Below are 16,460 nucleotides of genomic sequence, written 5' to 3'. Positions count from 1 at the left end.
AGATTAGGTTCAATTAAAAATATAATCTCGCTATTTCTTAATACGTTTGTATCATATTGTAAATAAATTTTATTATCATATAAGAAACAACTTTTTGAAACCTAATGCTGTATATTTTGATTTTTATCTGTTAATATATTTATTTGCATTGTCTTTGTATATCATTTTCGTAATAAAACATCAAAGTTCACTGTCTATGATTGTGTTTTAATTCTTTATTTTATCTCTGTTTTACATATGTATATGTCTAGAATGATTTGACAAAGTGAAATGACCAAATAAATTTTTACAAAATAACCAGACTTGTTTGGTTATTTTCTAAAAACTGTAATATTTTTTAACCTGCGAGACTTACAGTATTAGAATGGCTGTATGCATAAGGTGGTAATTTTCCACTGAATTTTTTTATGGATAATTATGCTGTATATGTTGTTTACTTTACAATATATTTTGTTTATGGAATCCTATCTTCTCCCGCAGGAAGCTATCCTAACTTTGTGACAGCAAGGAGTATCGTGAAATGAGTTCGGCTGGAAATGAATGATAGGAAGACTGAGGTGTTTCTCAGAATAACCAGAAAATGATTTTTCTATATTTATGGGCAAGAAATAAAGCTGCAAAAAAATTTATATTGTCAAAAGTCGTAATGCTCTAGGCTAGCTCATGGAGACAAGCATTCAAGGTCGTAGGTACTCGCAGTCTGCCATATCACGACGTCACTATTCTCTTCTGCTTGCAGCAATTTTTAGAAGTCTTAATCACTGACTGCATTGAGAAGTGACATCCAAATAGAAAAGTGCCACCTTATGCATATGGTTGCATAAAAAAAATTGTACGTAAGAATGCGTGCAAGGTGACAAATTTCCACAGCAGTTTGTTGAGGGCCCATGATAAGCAGATAGAACTTTTTTTTGACTGAAATTTTTAAACAGACAGATGGATCATGCATAGCATAATAATATTGTGGAAGCACAGCAAGGTCAATTCAAAAACAAATTAGTGTGAAAAATCTAGTAGATGTGGAAAATCATTGCTACTGCATATGATCACTGGTTGAATAAGAACATTTTTTCTTTTAGTTACATGCTTTATACACTAAAGATATTTTTTAAAAATACCAGAAAAATCACTTTTTTAAAGTTTAATGTTTTTAAAAATTAATTAAATTCTTGATACTTTTCTCAAATTTAAAGGATGATTTTAGGTAAAGCTTCAAGATCGATTTACACACAACAGTGATGTGCAGGCACAGTGACCGTTTGGTGCATGAACATCGATAAATATACACATAGCCAATCAGAGTTTCATCTACTACACGTGATCTGTATTCTGTCAATCATACAAGTGTCTTACATGAAATTCTGATTGGCTATGTGTGATATTTATCGATGCTTACTGCACTGTGCCGGCACGTCACTGTTGTGTGTAAATCGACCCTCATGCAACAGTTTGATCGTTTAATTTCGCTTTCACATTTTTGAGATTCAGGAGGTTGTATGGTAAGCATTAGCTTATGGTTTCAGGTTCAAATACTCAAAATTTATCACAGGAGATGAGATCAGTTATCAAGAGCTCCTCATAGTTCTTTAGTATGATTGAAGAACTGGCAGAAATCCTTCACTAATCACAAATGATACAAATGCTCACAAAAATTGAATAAACAGTAAAATAAATCAAAATAAATATAGTGTCTTCATATTTTTTTAATACACTAGGCTGTATTTTCTTCTTCAGATTCAAATTGTGTGAAATAACTCCAACAATTTGGCACTGAGTGTGAATGACAACTATGCGTCACATTTGTATTTGTCTTAGAAAATTCTATGCTAAATCTCATGAAACTTACAAACACAACTTGAAAAAAATTTTCTATACATGTCAACAGATGTCTCTAGCTGTCTGTAAAGTTTCACTTTTGTCGGTAAATATATGAGCATACTACAATGACAAAAACTTGGATGAATACATACATGCTTACTGTTACAGTTTGTCACATGGTTGTGCGTGTTTATGGGAGTATTCATCAAAGGATTAAGTTTCAGTCAAAAATTAAATCTAAATTCTCAATGGTTTGCTTTAAAAAGTTCAAAACAATCCACCATTAAGAAAATTTCCTGTCCATCTCTATCTCCTTTTTTCACTCTCTCTGTCTGAAAATAATATACTAATAATACAAATGTTAATATTTTACTGTTACAATTTTACAAAGAAGAAATCATAATTTGTTTTATATTTTTTCAGTCGGTCCTCCTTACACTTTGTGGTTGAGAGTGAAATTTTATTCTTCGGAACCAAATAATCTACGTGAAGAATTAACTAGGTATCGTAACATTTTTGACTGTTCTTAATAAGATTTACTTGCATTTATAATAATCATTAAGCAGATACAACAGAAGTAAATAGTATAATAAACTATAATTAAAATTTATTGTATTTAGTAACTAAACTTATTTATAGGTACTTATTTTTTCTACAACTGAAACAAGATATATTATCTGGTAAATTACCTTGCCCCTCGGATACGGCTGTCGAATTATCTGCCTATGCTTTACAATGTAAGTTGTACAGTACATTAATTTATATTTTCTAGAAGGTAAATGTAATAAAGTTCTATAAATGCAGATGTATTGTTCAAAGTTAACATTAAGTTAAGATGTGGAAACTTTGAACTGTGTATTTGCTGTTGTAGTTGTTAATTATCTAGAAATAATATTACTGCCTATAAATTAATGACTGACTGGTTGAAAATTGGAAAATCTGATCTAAAAATGATGCAATTATTTAACTAGACCAATTTCAAGCCATTATTTGACAATAACACTAATATTTTATACTGTTATAAATGCATTTTTATTTTATTTATAATACAGTACAATCATGGTAATCTGGCCATTTACTAGTTCAACACATCCAGTAATCCAACACTAGTTGATTCTTAGGTATTACTGATAATGTTGCCAGATGTTATATGAGCTTCCCACTAGTTCAAACTCCAGCTTTTATTAAATTTGAACACCTTCCCACTGAATATGGCATGATGTATTTCCCAAGCTTGAGTGCTCAGGCTGGACACAATATTAAAGATTATTGTGCTCGTCATCTTAGGCTGCTCAAAATAGTACAGTATCTTATGACACAATACGGTATAAATTTAAAAATCAGTCTCCTGAAATTTCCCACTGAAATTACATTACCTTTCACTAAATTTCTCACAGTCACTTTCATTTTTCACAAAATCTAGGAGATTTCACTAATTTGGCAATGTCAGTTACTGGTGACGTTAGCATGCTGGGATGTTTTAACAGTAGTCCAGCTTGTTATGCTGCATTATTAACAGTTCACTCCACACTGTCAAATTTGTTTGTGCTCAGTTGTTTTAATTATTTACTATTTTCTACATGGTTTTGATTAAATCATCAAATTCACCTTATTTCCAATAACCTGGTAATCTTAATTCGATACTGCTCTGTTTCCATATATATCTGGTTGTCAAGGTCATATGTCAGAATTTTTGTTTTGTAATTGAGTTAAAGGTATTGCATTTTAAATTTTTTACTGAACTTTTGATCTGTCATTCATTTTAGTGTAGTTTACTTCTCACAAGAACAATGCTAAATATTACAATTATTCTTAGATTATTGTTAATTTCAGATAACAATATGCAACAGTGTCAGGTAGACAGCACCTCAAAGAAAGCAATAGTCTTAAAATATAAACAAATAAATAACTAAAGTTCATAAATATTTATTTTTTATATCTGGATTATTTTACTATAGAATATTATTCATCATCATGCACTTTGTATATAATTTTAATTACTAAAGATACGCTAATTTGAAGAAATTAATGTTGAATCTTCATAAATTTATATGAATTAAATAGGATCTCATAAAAAATAAAGGAATTGATGAAAAGTTTAATTAATGATATGCAATTGGATGGAAAAAATTTCATTATCCCTTAAAGTTGCTTATCTATATATATAAAATAGAATATCTGTTTGACTGCCTATTCTCTACACACTCCTAAACTCTTTGACCAACCTGGACCAAGTTTTTCAGAGTTACTCTCTAGGACCTCGTAGAAAATATAGACTGACGGGAAATCTGGATATCTCGCTCTCTCCTGATTTCATCCTTTTGACACTTCGTGAAAAACATAACAATCATATGCTAAAATAACCAGACTTTTAATGTGGTTTTCATTTTAATGTTTGTTCTCATTACTTTTTGTGTAGTTAGAATATCTGATAGTAATTTGTGTTTTTAAAAAATGCACTGTATTGCTTTTAAATTTATATATTTTTCACATTATTTCCAAACTAAAAATTGGAGTTCTTTATAAATGCAATGAGTTTATCATCAGAAGTCTCTATCCAATGGACATTTTATATTTCCTGTTAGATGAAAAGTGCATCTTTAATTTGAGAAATATGATATTATGTAATATTTCTCTAAAATTTGTTATGTTTATCTAAGTATGTACAAAATCTCTAGTAAGGTGCTATTCAGTGAGAAATTTGTAATGACGTTAAAGTTATATGTATGGTATTGCATATGAGACCTGTAAATTATATACAATACTGTATGGTCAACTGGCATTGGATGGACAGCATACGGATCTCATATACAATACTATGCATATAACTTTAATGTCATTACAAATTTCTCTACAGTAGGGGAGAGCGGGGCTAAAAGTTCTCGGGGTAAGTTGTTCCGATTGAAATAGCTCCACAAGGAAAAAATATATATATAATTAGTAAATATGTCATGAAATCGAACGTTTCTGCGCACCGACGGCAGCTATCTTAATCAGGCCAGTGACGTCCGGTACATTGGAAAGAGAGCCTGTACGTCGCTGATCCACATAAGTAAATATTTTCGTGTTTGATATTTTTGGTATATCTGGCGAATTTAAATAATTAGCGATTAGTTGTTTGGTATTTTTATTCAAAAATATATCGAGTATCTTGATATACTACGCTAAAACTGTATATGTCTCGTAACCTAATCTAGTAGCTGCTGTTTTGAACCCATGTGCTATCGGGGCTAGATGTTCCCTTCTTTGGGGGCATGTTGTGACCTTGGAACAACTTGCCCCAGTTCATCTGTACCGGTAATGCAGTAAAAATAATGTTTTTTTTCCTTTTGCAGTATGCGGACTTATATTCGAAAAACAACACGGGGTTCTGTATCTCAGGAGTTGATGCAAAGAGCTGCAGATGCAGTTATTAAAGATGGTTAAAAAAATAAAAACTGTTGCCAGAGAATTAGATATTTGTCATATGACGTTATATAGATTTGTAAAGAAGTTGAAATCTGGAGTAGAAAACGCTGCGATTGGCTACAAAAAAGTAAAATTGGTCTTTATTGAAGAACAGGAAAACAAGTTAGCAGAGTATTTGTTAAATGTAAGCTTTACTGACGAAAGACAAATCTTGGATCAGCCAGGGCCATCAGGAGTTGTAAATTTGCCTGCAACTTCTGGTGTTATACAAGAACTTGGAAAGGATGTTCCTTTCTCCCCTTTTCTTTAAGTAAAAGTTATAAATGTTGAAACGTAAAAATGTTTTCTTTATAATAAATTTAAGAAAAACAACTAATTATTGATAAGATATTATTGATTAGTCTTTAAATACATACTTAGTTAAATAAATTATTGTTTTTTTTACATATTACACCTTCCATAGATCTTGTAACAACTTGCCCCACCCTGTTAACAACTAGCCCCGAACCGGGGTAAGTTGTTACTTTCCGACTTTAGGTATTGTATTATTAATTATAAAAAAACTTACAAAAAATCAACCCCAAAAACTGTATTTATAGCAAAGTTAGATATATTACTAAATTTTAATCTCTTAATACTTATGCTAGAATTATGTTTCCTTAACAAAATATAAGGTTGATTAAAAAACGGAACTTGTAGCCCCGCTCTCCCCTAAGTTTTCAACACCCCATATGTGACCAAATCCTTATTTTCTTCCAAAACTCTCTACCATTTCAATAGTGATTAACTAAATAACTAATAAAATTAATATATCTTTTTCTTATTAATGTGCCAATAAATACATTAATAAAAGCATTACCAATTTAAATTTGAATATACAGTAGAGCGTCGTTTATCCGAAACATCGGTTAACCGAAAGCTTTCCAGTCGTACTGTGTCATGCCAAATCAAACGTTTTTGATACTAGATTAACTTCTAAAGTATAATTTTTTTTGTTTTTATATTTTTCAATATATTTATTTTGTTTGTACAAAATAAAGAAATAATTTTTAACGATACAATAGCCTCGATTATTATTATTATATTATATTATATTATTTTTATTATATTATAAAAATTTTCGTTAGGCTTAAAATCAACGAAAATTCAACATGAAGCGACACGCAACGGAGAAAAATTTCAACATGGGATAGGTTAATATATTTTTTTGTACATAATTAGTTATCCAAACAACCCCAGTCCTCAATTGATTCGGATAAATGACGCTCTACTGTAATTATATTCTGAAACCTTTCAATTCAGATTTAACAAAGTAAATTTTAAAACAAATTAATGTTGTATTTCTAAAATGCAATGTTATCTCTATGGTTGCATGAACTGTACGGAAAAATATTAAATTTTTAATGTGTTGAAATATATGTATTAATTCTGACATTGTAACTGTCTCATTGAATGTAACAACTCCATTGTAACAGTTCTCAATTAAGTTATTTCGGTCAGATAAACCAACGTGCAACCAACCATTAATCGGAAATTATTATTCATGTTTCTGCCATATGATCGGGATTAACTTTTCAATAAGTACATTATTTGTAGCCCCGTGTGTTATGTAGAAAAGTCAGAAATTTGTTAAGCATTAAACTTTGTTTTGAACGATTGTCGTTCAATTGAATTATCATCTTTGGCTTCAAAACAAAGTCAGTTGTAATTAATAATTTTTGACGAATAAGACTTTTGTATATTTAGATATTTGTTAATCTGTTATAAACGATTATCAATTTAAACACAGATTTAGTTTACATTAAAGTATCTCATTTTATTTAAATATTTATAAGTTTAACTTAATATAAAAAGTTTTAATATTATTTATTTAAGGATATAACTTCACACATGAATAAATTTTATATTCGGGTATGTACGACCTCATTAAAAATTTATCAAAAGTTAAAGACTAGAGGAGTCTAAAGGCTTTAGTGTTTTGTTTTTAACTAATAAATTCTTGGTTAATGTTACCTATGATTCCAAAATGGCAGCTTGTCTCTGATTCCAGCAAATAGAAGAAAGGAAACAGTGGGGACACACGTTCTAACCTAACCTAACCTATTCTAATAAATTACCATAATTATTACCAACAAAATTATTAGAATAGGTTAGGTTAGGTTAGAACGTATGTCACTGTTTCCTTTCTTCTATTCACGGGAATCAGAGACAAGCCGCCATTTTGGAACCATAGGTAACATTAACCAAATTCTTTTATCGAACATGCCAACTTTTCATGAATTTACTTTATTAAAGTGACAGATCAACACACAAAATATTTCCAAATACTTTAAGATTAATTCTCTCTGAAGGTGTTTAGAGTCTAAATATCTTTAGAGATATAAATGTTGATTTGTGACTCTAATAAAGTAATTTTCTTTGTGAATTTATTATGTTAATGCACAGTAGAAAAATTAATGCTTTTATTTCCCCCATAAAATAAAGATGATTTGTGTCCTCACACTAATATAAATTTACATTTACTATTATTCTAAAATATTAAAATAAAATATTAATTTTAATCGGATGCTTTTTGAAATACTACAAAATTAAAATTATCATAAATTGATTGTTTGCTTTATTTTTACATTTATTTTAATATAGATTTGAATGTTACAGTTTAAATTTGTTTACGAACTTGTTAAAACATTTAAATTATTAATTAAATACTTAAAAAATCTGACAGTAAATCAGTGGGAGGTAATTGTTAAATGCAAATTTTTTCTCACCTTTTTTTAACTGTAAACAAATGATGTGTGTGTACTTCACATTTTTTTATTATTATTATTTTAGTCTTGATTATTGTTCCGTTTCATTGCACAAAGTTAATTTTCCATATACTGTTAAGTGAATTTTTACATCCTGATTTTGCTGAAAGATATCGAAAGCATAAAAATGTTTTAATTTATTAAATTTGTTTATTTTATTTTATTAAAAAAAAAGGTTTCAAATGGAATTAATTTGGGAATTTTGTCTTCAAAAATAAATAAATTTAATTAAAAATACTTTTTTTGGTCTACATGTGCATAATAATTATATTTTCAAACAGATTAATATTTACTGAATCATTAATGCAGTAATGATTAGTAATCATTAGTATATATTCATAAATAATTCATAATAATGAATAATGTTAATGATAACTTGCCAAGATTTTCCTTAGACACATTAATCTTTTTTGTATTTAAACTGCTATTAATGTAAAATTTTATGAAAGTTACTAAATTAATACAATATTTTAACTCAAGTTTCGTTCTTAAGATGTTAAATAATTTTATTTTATAAGATTCTGTGCTCTCTTCCAATTGCCTTTGGAGGTCCGACTCCAATGTTTCGCAACTTTTTCATGATGCTCTTGTATCTGTTGTGGCATGTTAATAAAAAAGAAGTTAAAAATAGGCAGATGGTGCTTAATCATCAAGTAGATATTGTAATGTTCTATGATGCATCAAAGGTTAAGCTTTGACATCTCATAGGACTTAAGGTATTTGACTTCTTTGACACCTGCGTTCCTTATAGTGAATGAGATGCAAGAAAACAATGTTATATTAAGTTCTTGTTATATTATAGTTCTTGCTGTAACCTTTCAATTTTTTGGCATAATCCCATGTGATTGCCCATGCTTCTGTTTAAGGAATTGTAGTCATATCAGATGTCTAGTTTTCCTGCTTACTAGAGTTTCATTTCTTTGTGCAATATGCATGTTGGCAAACCATGTCTTTTTCTACTTGTCTCCAAAAAGTAACTGTATCGCACCTCAACAGGTTATGTCATTCATTGCCCTTAGACAGACTTTTAACCTATACACTCTCATTAATCTGGCATTCTTCTATATAAAGAATGGTCAGATTAGCAAGAGTCTAAGGTATATATATCTTACATATGCCATTCAGTCACCTCTGTTGCAAATCAGGCTGTTATATTGGGTGAAATTGTGACCAGTTGTGTAACTCGATGTATAGGTGACTAGCATCAATCATATTAGCATTTCTTAAAACTCCCCAGCTAATTTATACTGTATAAAAAGATAAAGAAATTAAAAATGACTTAATTTTTCTTACATTTCTTTCATTATAACATGCTTTGTAACTATTCATTTCTTTATTTTATTATAATATTTAAAAGGTAATTGACATAAATGATGATGGATGTCTCTAACATCATTTAAGTAATGTTTAAAAATATCTACAAAAATATGTGTTGAAGATAAAGTTACCATTACCTTACATGATTTGACATAGAATTGCCAGGATAACTGTATAAGTCCATTACACAGTTTAAAGGACTACAAAAAGCACATTGTTGTACACAACAGGGGAGGAGGAAAGACATTGTGTACATGGAGTTCTTATTGGTATTATTGGCATGTGAATTTACCATTATAAGTCTACTTACTAATTATATGAATAAATTATCAGTTAGAAAATATTTACAGAACTTTTTTAAAGTCATGTTGTCAATGTCAGGAGGGTCTGCAAACTATTGTACACAGTTAAAGAGAAGGGAGGCAAAAAATGACTCAAAAACTCTACTTGTAATCAATGGACACCCTTTATAGAGAAATATTTGCTTATTTATGTGTAGAATATTAAATAATATACTGTGTATGTGCTTTCTGTATATTTGGCTCTTATTCTTTGATAAGATTTATAATTTATAATTTATTTTCTGGTAAAATTATCATCACAATAAAATCTTCAGAAGAGTTTTTATGACGATAATTTACCAGATAATTAATATGTAATTATTAATTACTGGCATTATAAGTAATTATTGTGACATTTACAAAATATCAAAAAGAGTAATTTGTAAGATTTGATCCAAAAATGAATGGATCGGTGCCAAGCTTGCTCGTCGAGAAGTAAATAACTTGAATATGAATAAGAGGAAAAATATATTAATGAAAATAACTTTAATAAAATAACGTTTTTACATGTCAGAAGTGAATTATATTTCTTGAATTTCTCATATACATTAATAAATTAATGGGTGTAGCCATTTAAAAATTGATATTTTACAAGTTGATATAAAATTGCATGGCTAATAGCCAGCTGGATTTGAAACAGTTTGAAACCAGGTCAATAATTTCCATATCATTTAATTTATAGTTTTAAAAAAATTAAGAAATAATAATTAAGATAAAAATTAGAACATAATTAATTTAATTACTTAAGCACAGAACTGATACAGTGAATGGGCCACATTTAGACATTCATCATTGGTGCAAGGAGCTGATGTGTATGGCTGATACTAATAGTTCGTACAAAATACTGGTTGAGAGGTGGCTTCTCTTCCTGATTCTCTCTGTCCTTCATGCCCTTCTTTCTACTGCTGTATTTACTCTTAATTCCAATTTCCAACATATACAGTATATGTTGGAATTAAGAGAATACACACACACACACACACACACACACACATATATATGTGTGTGTGTGTGTGCATGTACTTTTTGGTGGTGTGATTTTGCCAACTATTCAGCAGAATTTACCTACATTGGGGGTGAGATAGCCTGTAGCTTTGTCCCAATAGTTATATGAAATACAATGATACAGTAAGTATGTATCTACATATATTTAGACTTAGACAAGATATGGGAGGCTACAGTTTTTATCTCCCCTATAATGTCACAGAACATTATTTGTATGTATGGCCTGTTGTTACTTGGTATTTTTAACCTGCAGGTATTTTTACTTATATGAATGTTCATTTTAATAAATATCTTTTAATTTTAATATTATGAAATACAAGAGTATTGTTAATGGAAGAATGAAATTTCCATTCATTACATTTATAAATGAGTTAAATAAAGATAATGCTTACAGTTATTTACTTGATTAATGTTTTGACTGTAAATTTAGCCGAACTGGGCGACTATGATCCCGAACAGCACACGGCAGGTGTCATATCTGAATTCCGATTTGTACCTGATCAAACCGAAGAAATGGAAATCCAATTTCTGGAAAAATTCAAAACTTGCAAGTAAGAACATTAAATATTAACTTGATATTTATTATTAATATTAAGTTGCCTTACTTAAATCTGAGTAAGTTATCTAAGCATTTATGATTGCCTAATTGAAAATAAGGTTTCAATCAGGACATTATACCTCTAGGACCAGTCCAAAGACTTTGAATGAGCTGAGTTATCCATTAAGTATTAAATCTTTGATATTCTATGAGAGAGTATTCAAAATGTGATATCAGACTGGAGTAAGATTACAATAGATTGAAGTTGGGAGTGAATATATTAAATACATTATAATAAAAATGGCTTCAAATGGTAATTTGAATACTTTAGCAAGATTTATATACCTTGTCGTCCACCTATAATAAAGCATCAAACTTGGTATACGGGGTGGTATAGTCCTTATAGGCTGATATATGATTGATGCAGTATGAAGACATAGGAAAATGAAAAATGTGATAAATATATGAGAAATGAATGCGCAAACACATGAGAAATATACATTTCAATGTCAGTGCTTGACATCCATGTCAGCATTTAATGCTTTCTGTTCATGCTATTTGCATATGCAAGGTGTCCTTTTATACTAAATTGGTCCTACGTTACGATTTTCTAATTGACTTTTTCCCATATCATGCATCATTTTTGAGATAGATGAAGTTCTGAATTTTATTACTAGGAGTGCTTCCTGGTGGTAAAATTCAGAAGTTCAAAGCTTCTTGTAGCACATAGTCACTCTATTATAACTATATATCACATTTGTGACTAGCTATCTGTATTCATAAGTTATGTGAGTATATAGTGAGTGACTTTACTACACACCCTGTATACTTTCTGGACCACCTTGTACAGGCAATAGCAATAGCAATGTATTGAATAAAATATTATTAAACTTAATAAATATATTAAAAATGCCACTTTTATTAAAACAATCTAAAATGAACTTATCAATATTATATACTATGTAAAATTACAATTTTTTCAGAGGTCAAACTCCAGCACAAGCCGAGATAAATTATCTGAACAGAGCAAAATGGTTGGAGATGTACGGAGTCGATAATCATTATGTTATGGTGAATTTTAATAAAAATTTTTATACGTAATTCATATTGTTTTTTATCTGTGACTACAAACTTTTTTTTAATCCAGGGTAAAGATGGTAATACATATTCCTTGGGCTTAACACCAACGGGGATACTAGTCTTTGAAGGAAATACAAAAATCGGATTGTTCTTTTGGCCAAAAATCACCAAACTGAATTTTAAAAACAAGAGGTTGACTTTAATAGTTGTGGAGGATGACGAAGAGGTAAAAATCTTCCTGGAATTTTAATGGGAAGAGACTTACTTAATAAATTTTTGAATTATATATTCATATCATTTTAATAAATAAAATAAATCAAAATACATTAATGCATGTTGTAATTAATATTGAATATTTTTGTTAATTAAAGCCTTTTCATGTCACTGTTAAAAAAACAAATTTAATACCAACATTTATTATAAAAAAATTAAGTAAATAAAATAGATCATAATAGAAAATGAAATAATATATACAGATTTTACTAGATTAGTTTTAGCAATATTGAGGAAATGACTTCTAAAATAATAGTTTAATTCATGTATGGTATGAATTAATTGTCATATTTTGAGGATATTTTCTTCCATCAAATCATAAGAATTGTGATTTGATGGAAGAAAATTTATTATTTTAATTACATAAACAAACCTTGTGAAACCCAATAAATTTGTAAAGCCAAACAACTACTGGATTACATAAGGCTACTTTTCAGCAATTATATTTAATTAATAACTAAATGTTAAGTCACTAGAGGAAGGTGTTAGGTGCCATCTCTTGTTATTTAATTCAATACTTCTTCCATTCGTAATGGAACACAAACTTCTGATATTTTGTATTAATTTTATATTATGTTTGAAAAGAAGTTTATAGATCTTCAAAGCTGTTTGGCTACCACTTTTTATGTTCTCTTTGTTGTTCCAATGTAGTTTATAATAATGTTATATTTATATGTACCCAACAATTCTTTCCTGACTCGTGAATTCATTTTGGACAAAACTTCCAGAATTTTTTTGGGAATGTGTCATGCCTTATCCCTTGCCACCTAGCTACTCCACTGTGGACCTGGCCCAACACGATATTCCTGAAAAAAATCCGCTTTGTGCTCACAAGATAGAAAGAGTAAAAAAAAGACTAAATAATAGTAAAACCTAATTTTCTTTTCAGTTTTTATCAGCACTTTTTTTAATTATCTGTGTGGTGCAACATCAGTCTTGGTAAGATTCCCTGACTCAGTGCCACTGTTAGTGCCCACTTCTCAAAAAGTTCAAATGGGTTTAGTTTGAAAGGAAAATCATGGCAATTATTTTTTGGGATTACAGAGGAATTCTGTTAGTTGATTTTTTAAATAATGGAGAAATAATTAATGCATTTGAATATTGTGAGAAATTGAATAAATTTTGATAAGCCATTAGACAAAAATGGCTTGGTAAGCTCTGGCAAAAATACATTTTCCTAGTGCATGACAATGTAACTTTAGTTTGATTTAAAAATATATATATATAGCTAGGAAGTAAAGAGCACCCTGTGCAAGATGGTGGCACATTTCCCTACCTCTAATCAAATTAATTAGTAACTAATTATTAAGATGGCACAAGAATAGCCCAATAATTCACCTTTTTGGATTATCTAAGCTGTAACATGGCTAATTTAATGATTAGATGTAAAGCTACAGATATAGAATTTGGCTATAAGTAGGCATTTCAGCTGCCATCTAATTATAAATTTAATAATTAGAAATAAATTTAATTTTTAATTAAAATTTAGAATATTCTGGAAGAAATATCCTGACAAATAATCCAGCAATTCAGTTGGCATTAGTGATTGAATTGGAGTCATGTATATTACTGATAAATTATGTAGAATAATAGTTTTAACCTCTGTGAATAATTCTGTAAAATACAATGGAATGAGTCTATACAAAGATATGAAACTAAAACAGTATTTATTTTAATAATAGAGGATCAAAAGAAAAATGAAATTCATAATGTTGCAATGGAAGCAATTATTTCATGTGTAAGACTGCTGACTCCCTTGTATGCTAATGTTTAACAAAACCATGTGAAGCTTTCAAACTTTTTCAATATTTTCTTAAGATAACCTGAGCATTGCTGAGTACATAGTCATATAATTAGGTTTATTGTAACTTTTTATTATGTTCCAATTCTTTGTGCCATCCGATGCACTTTTTTCCTGTTTTAGCAGCCTTTTTCAAATGTCTGGTTGATTGTGATTAACTTGATGGGCCAGGCTGGCTATAAATCTTAAAAATCTAGAAAATTTGGCCCCTGCATGTGCACCTTTACATGTTATTTGGCCCTCTTTTTAAAAAAGATTCCCATCTCTGATACAGAGCATTTGAGTATTAAATTTTTCAAGATGCAAAGTCATAGTCTCTTGTATAATTTTCAGGGTAAAGAACAAGAACATACATTTGTGTTTCGCTTAGTCAATAATAAAGCCTGCAAACATTTGTGGAAGTGTGCCGTTGAACATCATGGATTCTTTCGTTTACAACAACCCATAAGAGGAGTGAATACTAGACAGAATTTCTTTCGTATGGGATCAAGATTTAGATACAGGTAGAAATAACTCTTTTAGAATACTTTTTATAAAATCCTAGAATTAATAATAATAATAATAATAATAATAATAATAATGCTTATTGAAATCTTTCAAAGCGGGAAGACGGAGTTTCAGACAATTCAGCATAACAGAGTGCGGCGAACCATTCAGGTGGAACGTAGACCAAGTCAGAGATATTCCCGTCGTCCGACTCACGATCGAAACAGAGAAATGGCCAATCATACTCGGAATGAAGTGCCATCTGTAGAAACTACCAGGTAGAAAAAGTTTATATTTACTAATAAAACTTCTTTGAACAATTATGTTGATAATGTAGTAATAAAATTGAGCATAAATTATTTTGATTCAGCATCAGCGAACCACCAGCTCCCGTCACTAATATAACAACTATTGGTGCGGTTGCAACTGCACCTCAGGATGAAGAATCACAGTCACCGGTACCGAAGTTGGATACTGAAGATAAGAAAACTGCAGAAGAGAGATTAGACAGCCTCATAAAATCTCTTACAAAAGATAAAATTCCAGCAAGTTCTCTGAGTAAATCTAAAAACGAATTTTCAGCTGTTAATACGTCAAAACAGAATTCCATTCCAGAAAAAACATTAGGTGAATTCACAAAAATTGCTCATTTTCATATATAGTTAAAGAAATTATTCTGTTAATTCTATATTTTCTATCATAAATTTCTGATTTCACTTTTATCATTCTTCTGTTTTTCTTCTATTAATAGTTGGATCAGCTCTTAAATACCAATATGAGAAATGGAGAATGGGAGAAGAGCTATGTAAATAACTTCTCTTTTATTGAATCGAGAGAGAGAGAGAGAATATTATCAAAATAATTTAATTATATTATGTATTAAATTATTTTCTTAAATATAATTAAAAACAGTAAAACTTTTCCGGATGACCACCCCTTTTAGATGACCAAATTTAACCCTCCTTAAATCAACCACCATTTTACCTGAACAATGACCACTCACACTTGTTCTTTTATCTTATATGAGAAATATCCACTTTGAGTCAACCGGTTTCATCATCCATTGTAGAGAATATATATAATTTGCTGTTAATTAATATCTTCAACAAGTTAGCCTAGGCTTTGTTGTTATGTTCAATTTATTCTTATTAAACTAAGTAATATGACAGAGACAATGAATATAATATTCCCATTAATAGGAATAGATAAAATGATGATTTATGATGACAGATTTCAGTGGGATTGGAGTCTAAGACCAAATAGAAACGAAATATTGAAGGCATTATCTTATTGAAAAAGTTAAAACTGGGAAAGTAAACACCTCCTTTCAGATTACTTAAACTTACCAGACTGTACATATTACATATTCGTGTACAATACACAAAATTACATGTGATGTATTAATAAACTAGGTTTGCTTGTATTGGCTGGACACCTTGATCTCCTTACCCACAGAATTTAGCATTGTGAAATTTGACCTTGTATATATCTGGTCACAGGTTGAATTTTGAAATGTTTGTCTCATGACCCTAGACTGAGATGATTTTATTTGTATGCAAAAAATGATTTTGGTATGTTAGAAGTTT

The 16,460-nt window shown here is 29.5% G+C and overlaps 1 protein-coding gene across 3 annotated transcripts in view; it reads left to right on the top strand.

Moving 5' to 3' along the window:
• LOC136969417 (band 4.1-like protein 5) overlaps positions 1 to 16,460 on the top strand; it is a 52,348-nt gene that overhangs the window by 23,732 nt on the left and 12,156 nt on the right. For 2 of the 3 annotated variants that reach the window (XM_067263562.1, XM_067263564.1), the window contains exons 4-12: positions 2,242 to 2,320; positions 2,458 to 2,555; positions 11,127 to 11,247; positions 12,218 to 12,305; positions 12,382 to 12,540; positions 14,722 to 14,891; positions 14,991 to 15,152; positions 15,245 to 15,501; positions 15,626 to 15,679. In XM_067263562.1, the coding sequence (XP_067119663.1) occupies positions 2,242 to 2,320; positions 2,458 to 2,555; positions 11,127 to 11,247; positions 12,218 to 12,305; positions 12,382 to 12,540; positions 14,722 to 14,891; positions 14,991 to 15,152; positions 15,245 to 15,501; positions 15,626 to 15,679 (1,188 nt within the window). The remainder of the gene's footprint in view (positions 1 to 2,241; positions 2,321 to 2,457; positions 2,556 to 11,126; positions 11,248 to 12,217; positions 12,306 to 12,381; positions 12,541 to 14,721; positions 14,892 to 14,990; positions 15,153 to 15,244; positions 15,502 to 15,625; positions 15,680 to 16,460) is intronic. The other variant, XM_067263563.1, reaches the window with a different exon arrangement.

Source organism: Centruroides vittatus, unplaced genomic scaffold (genome assembly GCF_030686945.1).
Source record: "Centruroides vittatus isolate TY-2023 unplaced genomic scaffold, ASM3068694v2 contig_1781, whole genome shotgun sequence".
Classification (NCBI taxonomy): Eukaryota; Metazoa; Arthropoda; class Arachnida; order Scorpiones; family Buthidae; genus Centruroides; species Centruroides vittatus.
This window is presented reverse-complemented; position numbering and strand designations above follow the sequence as displayed.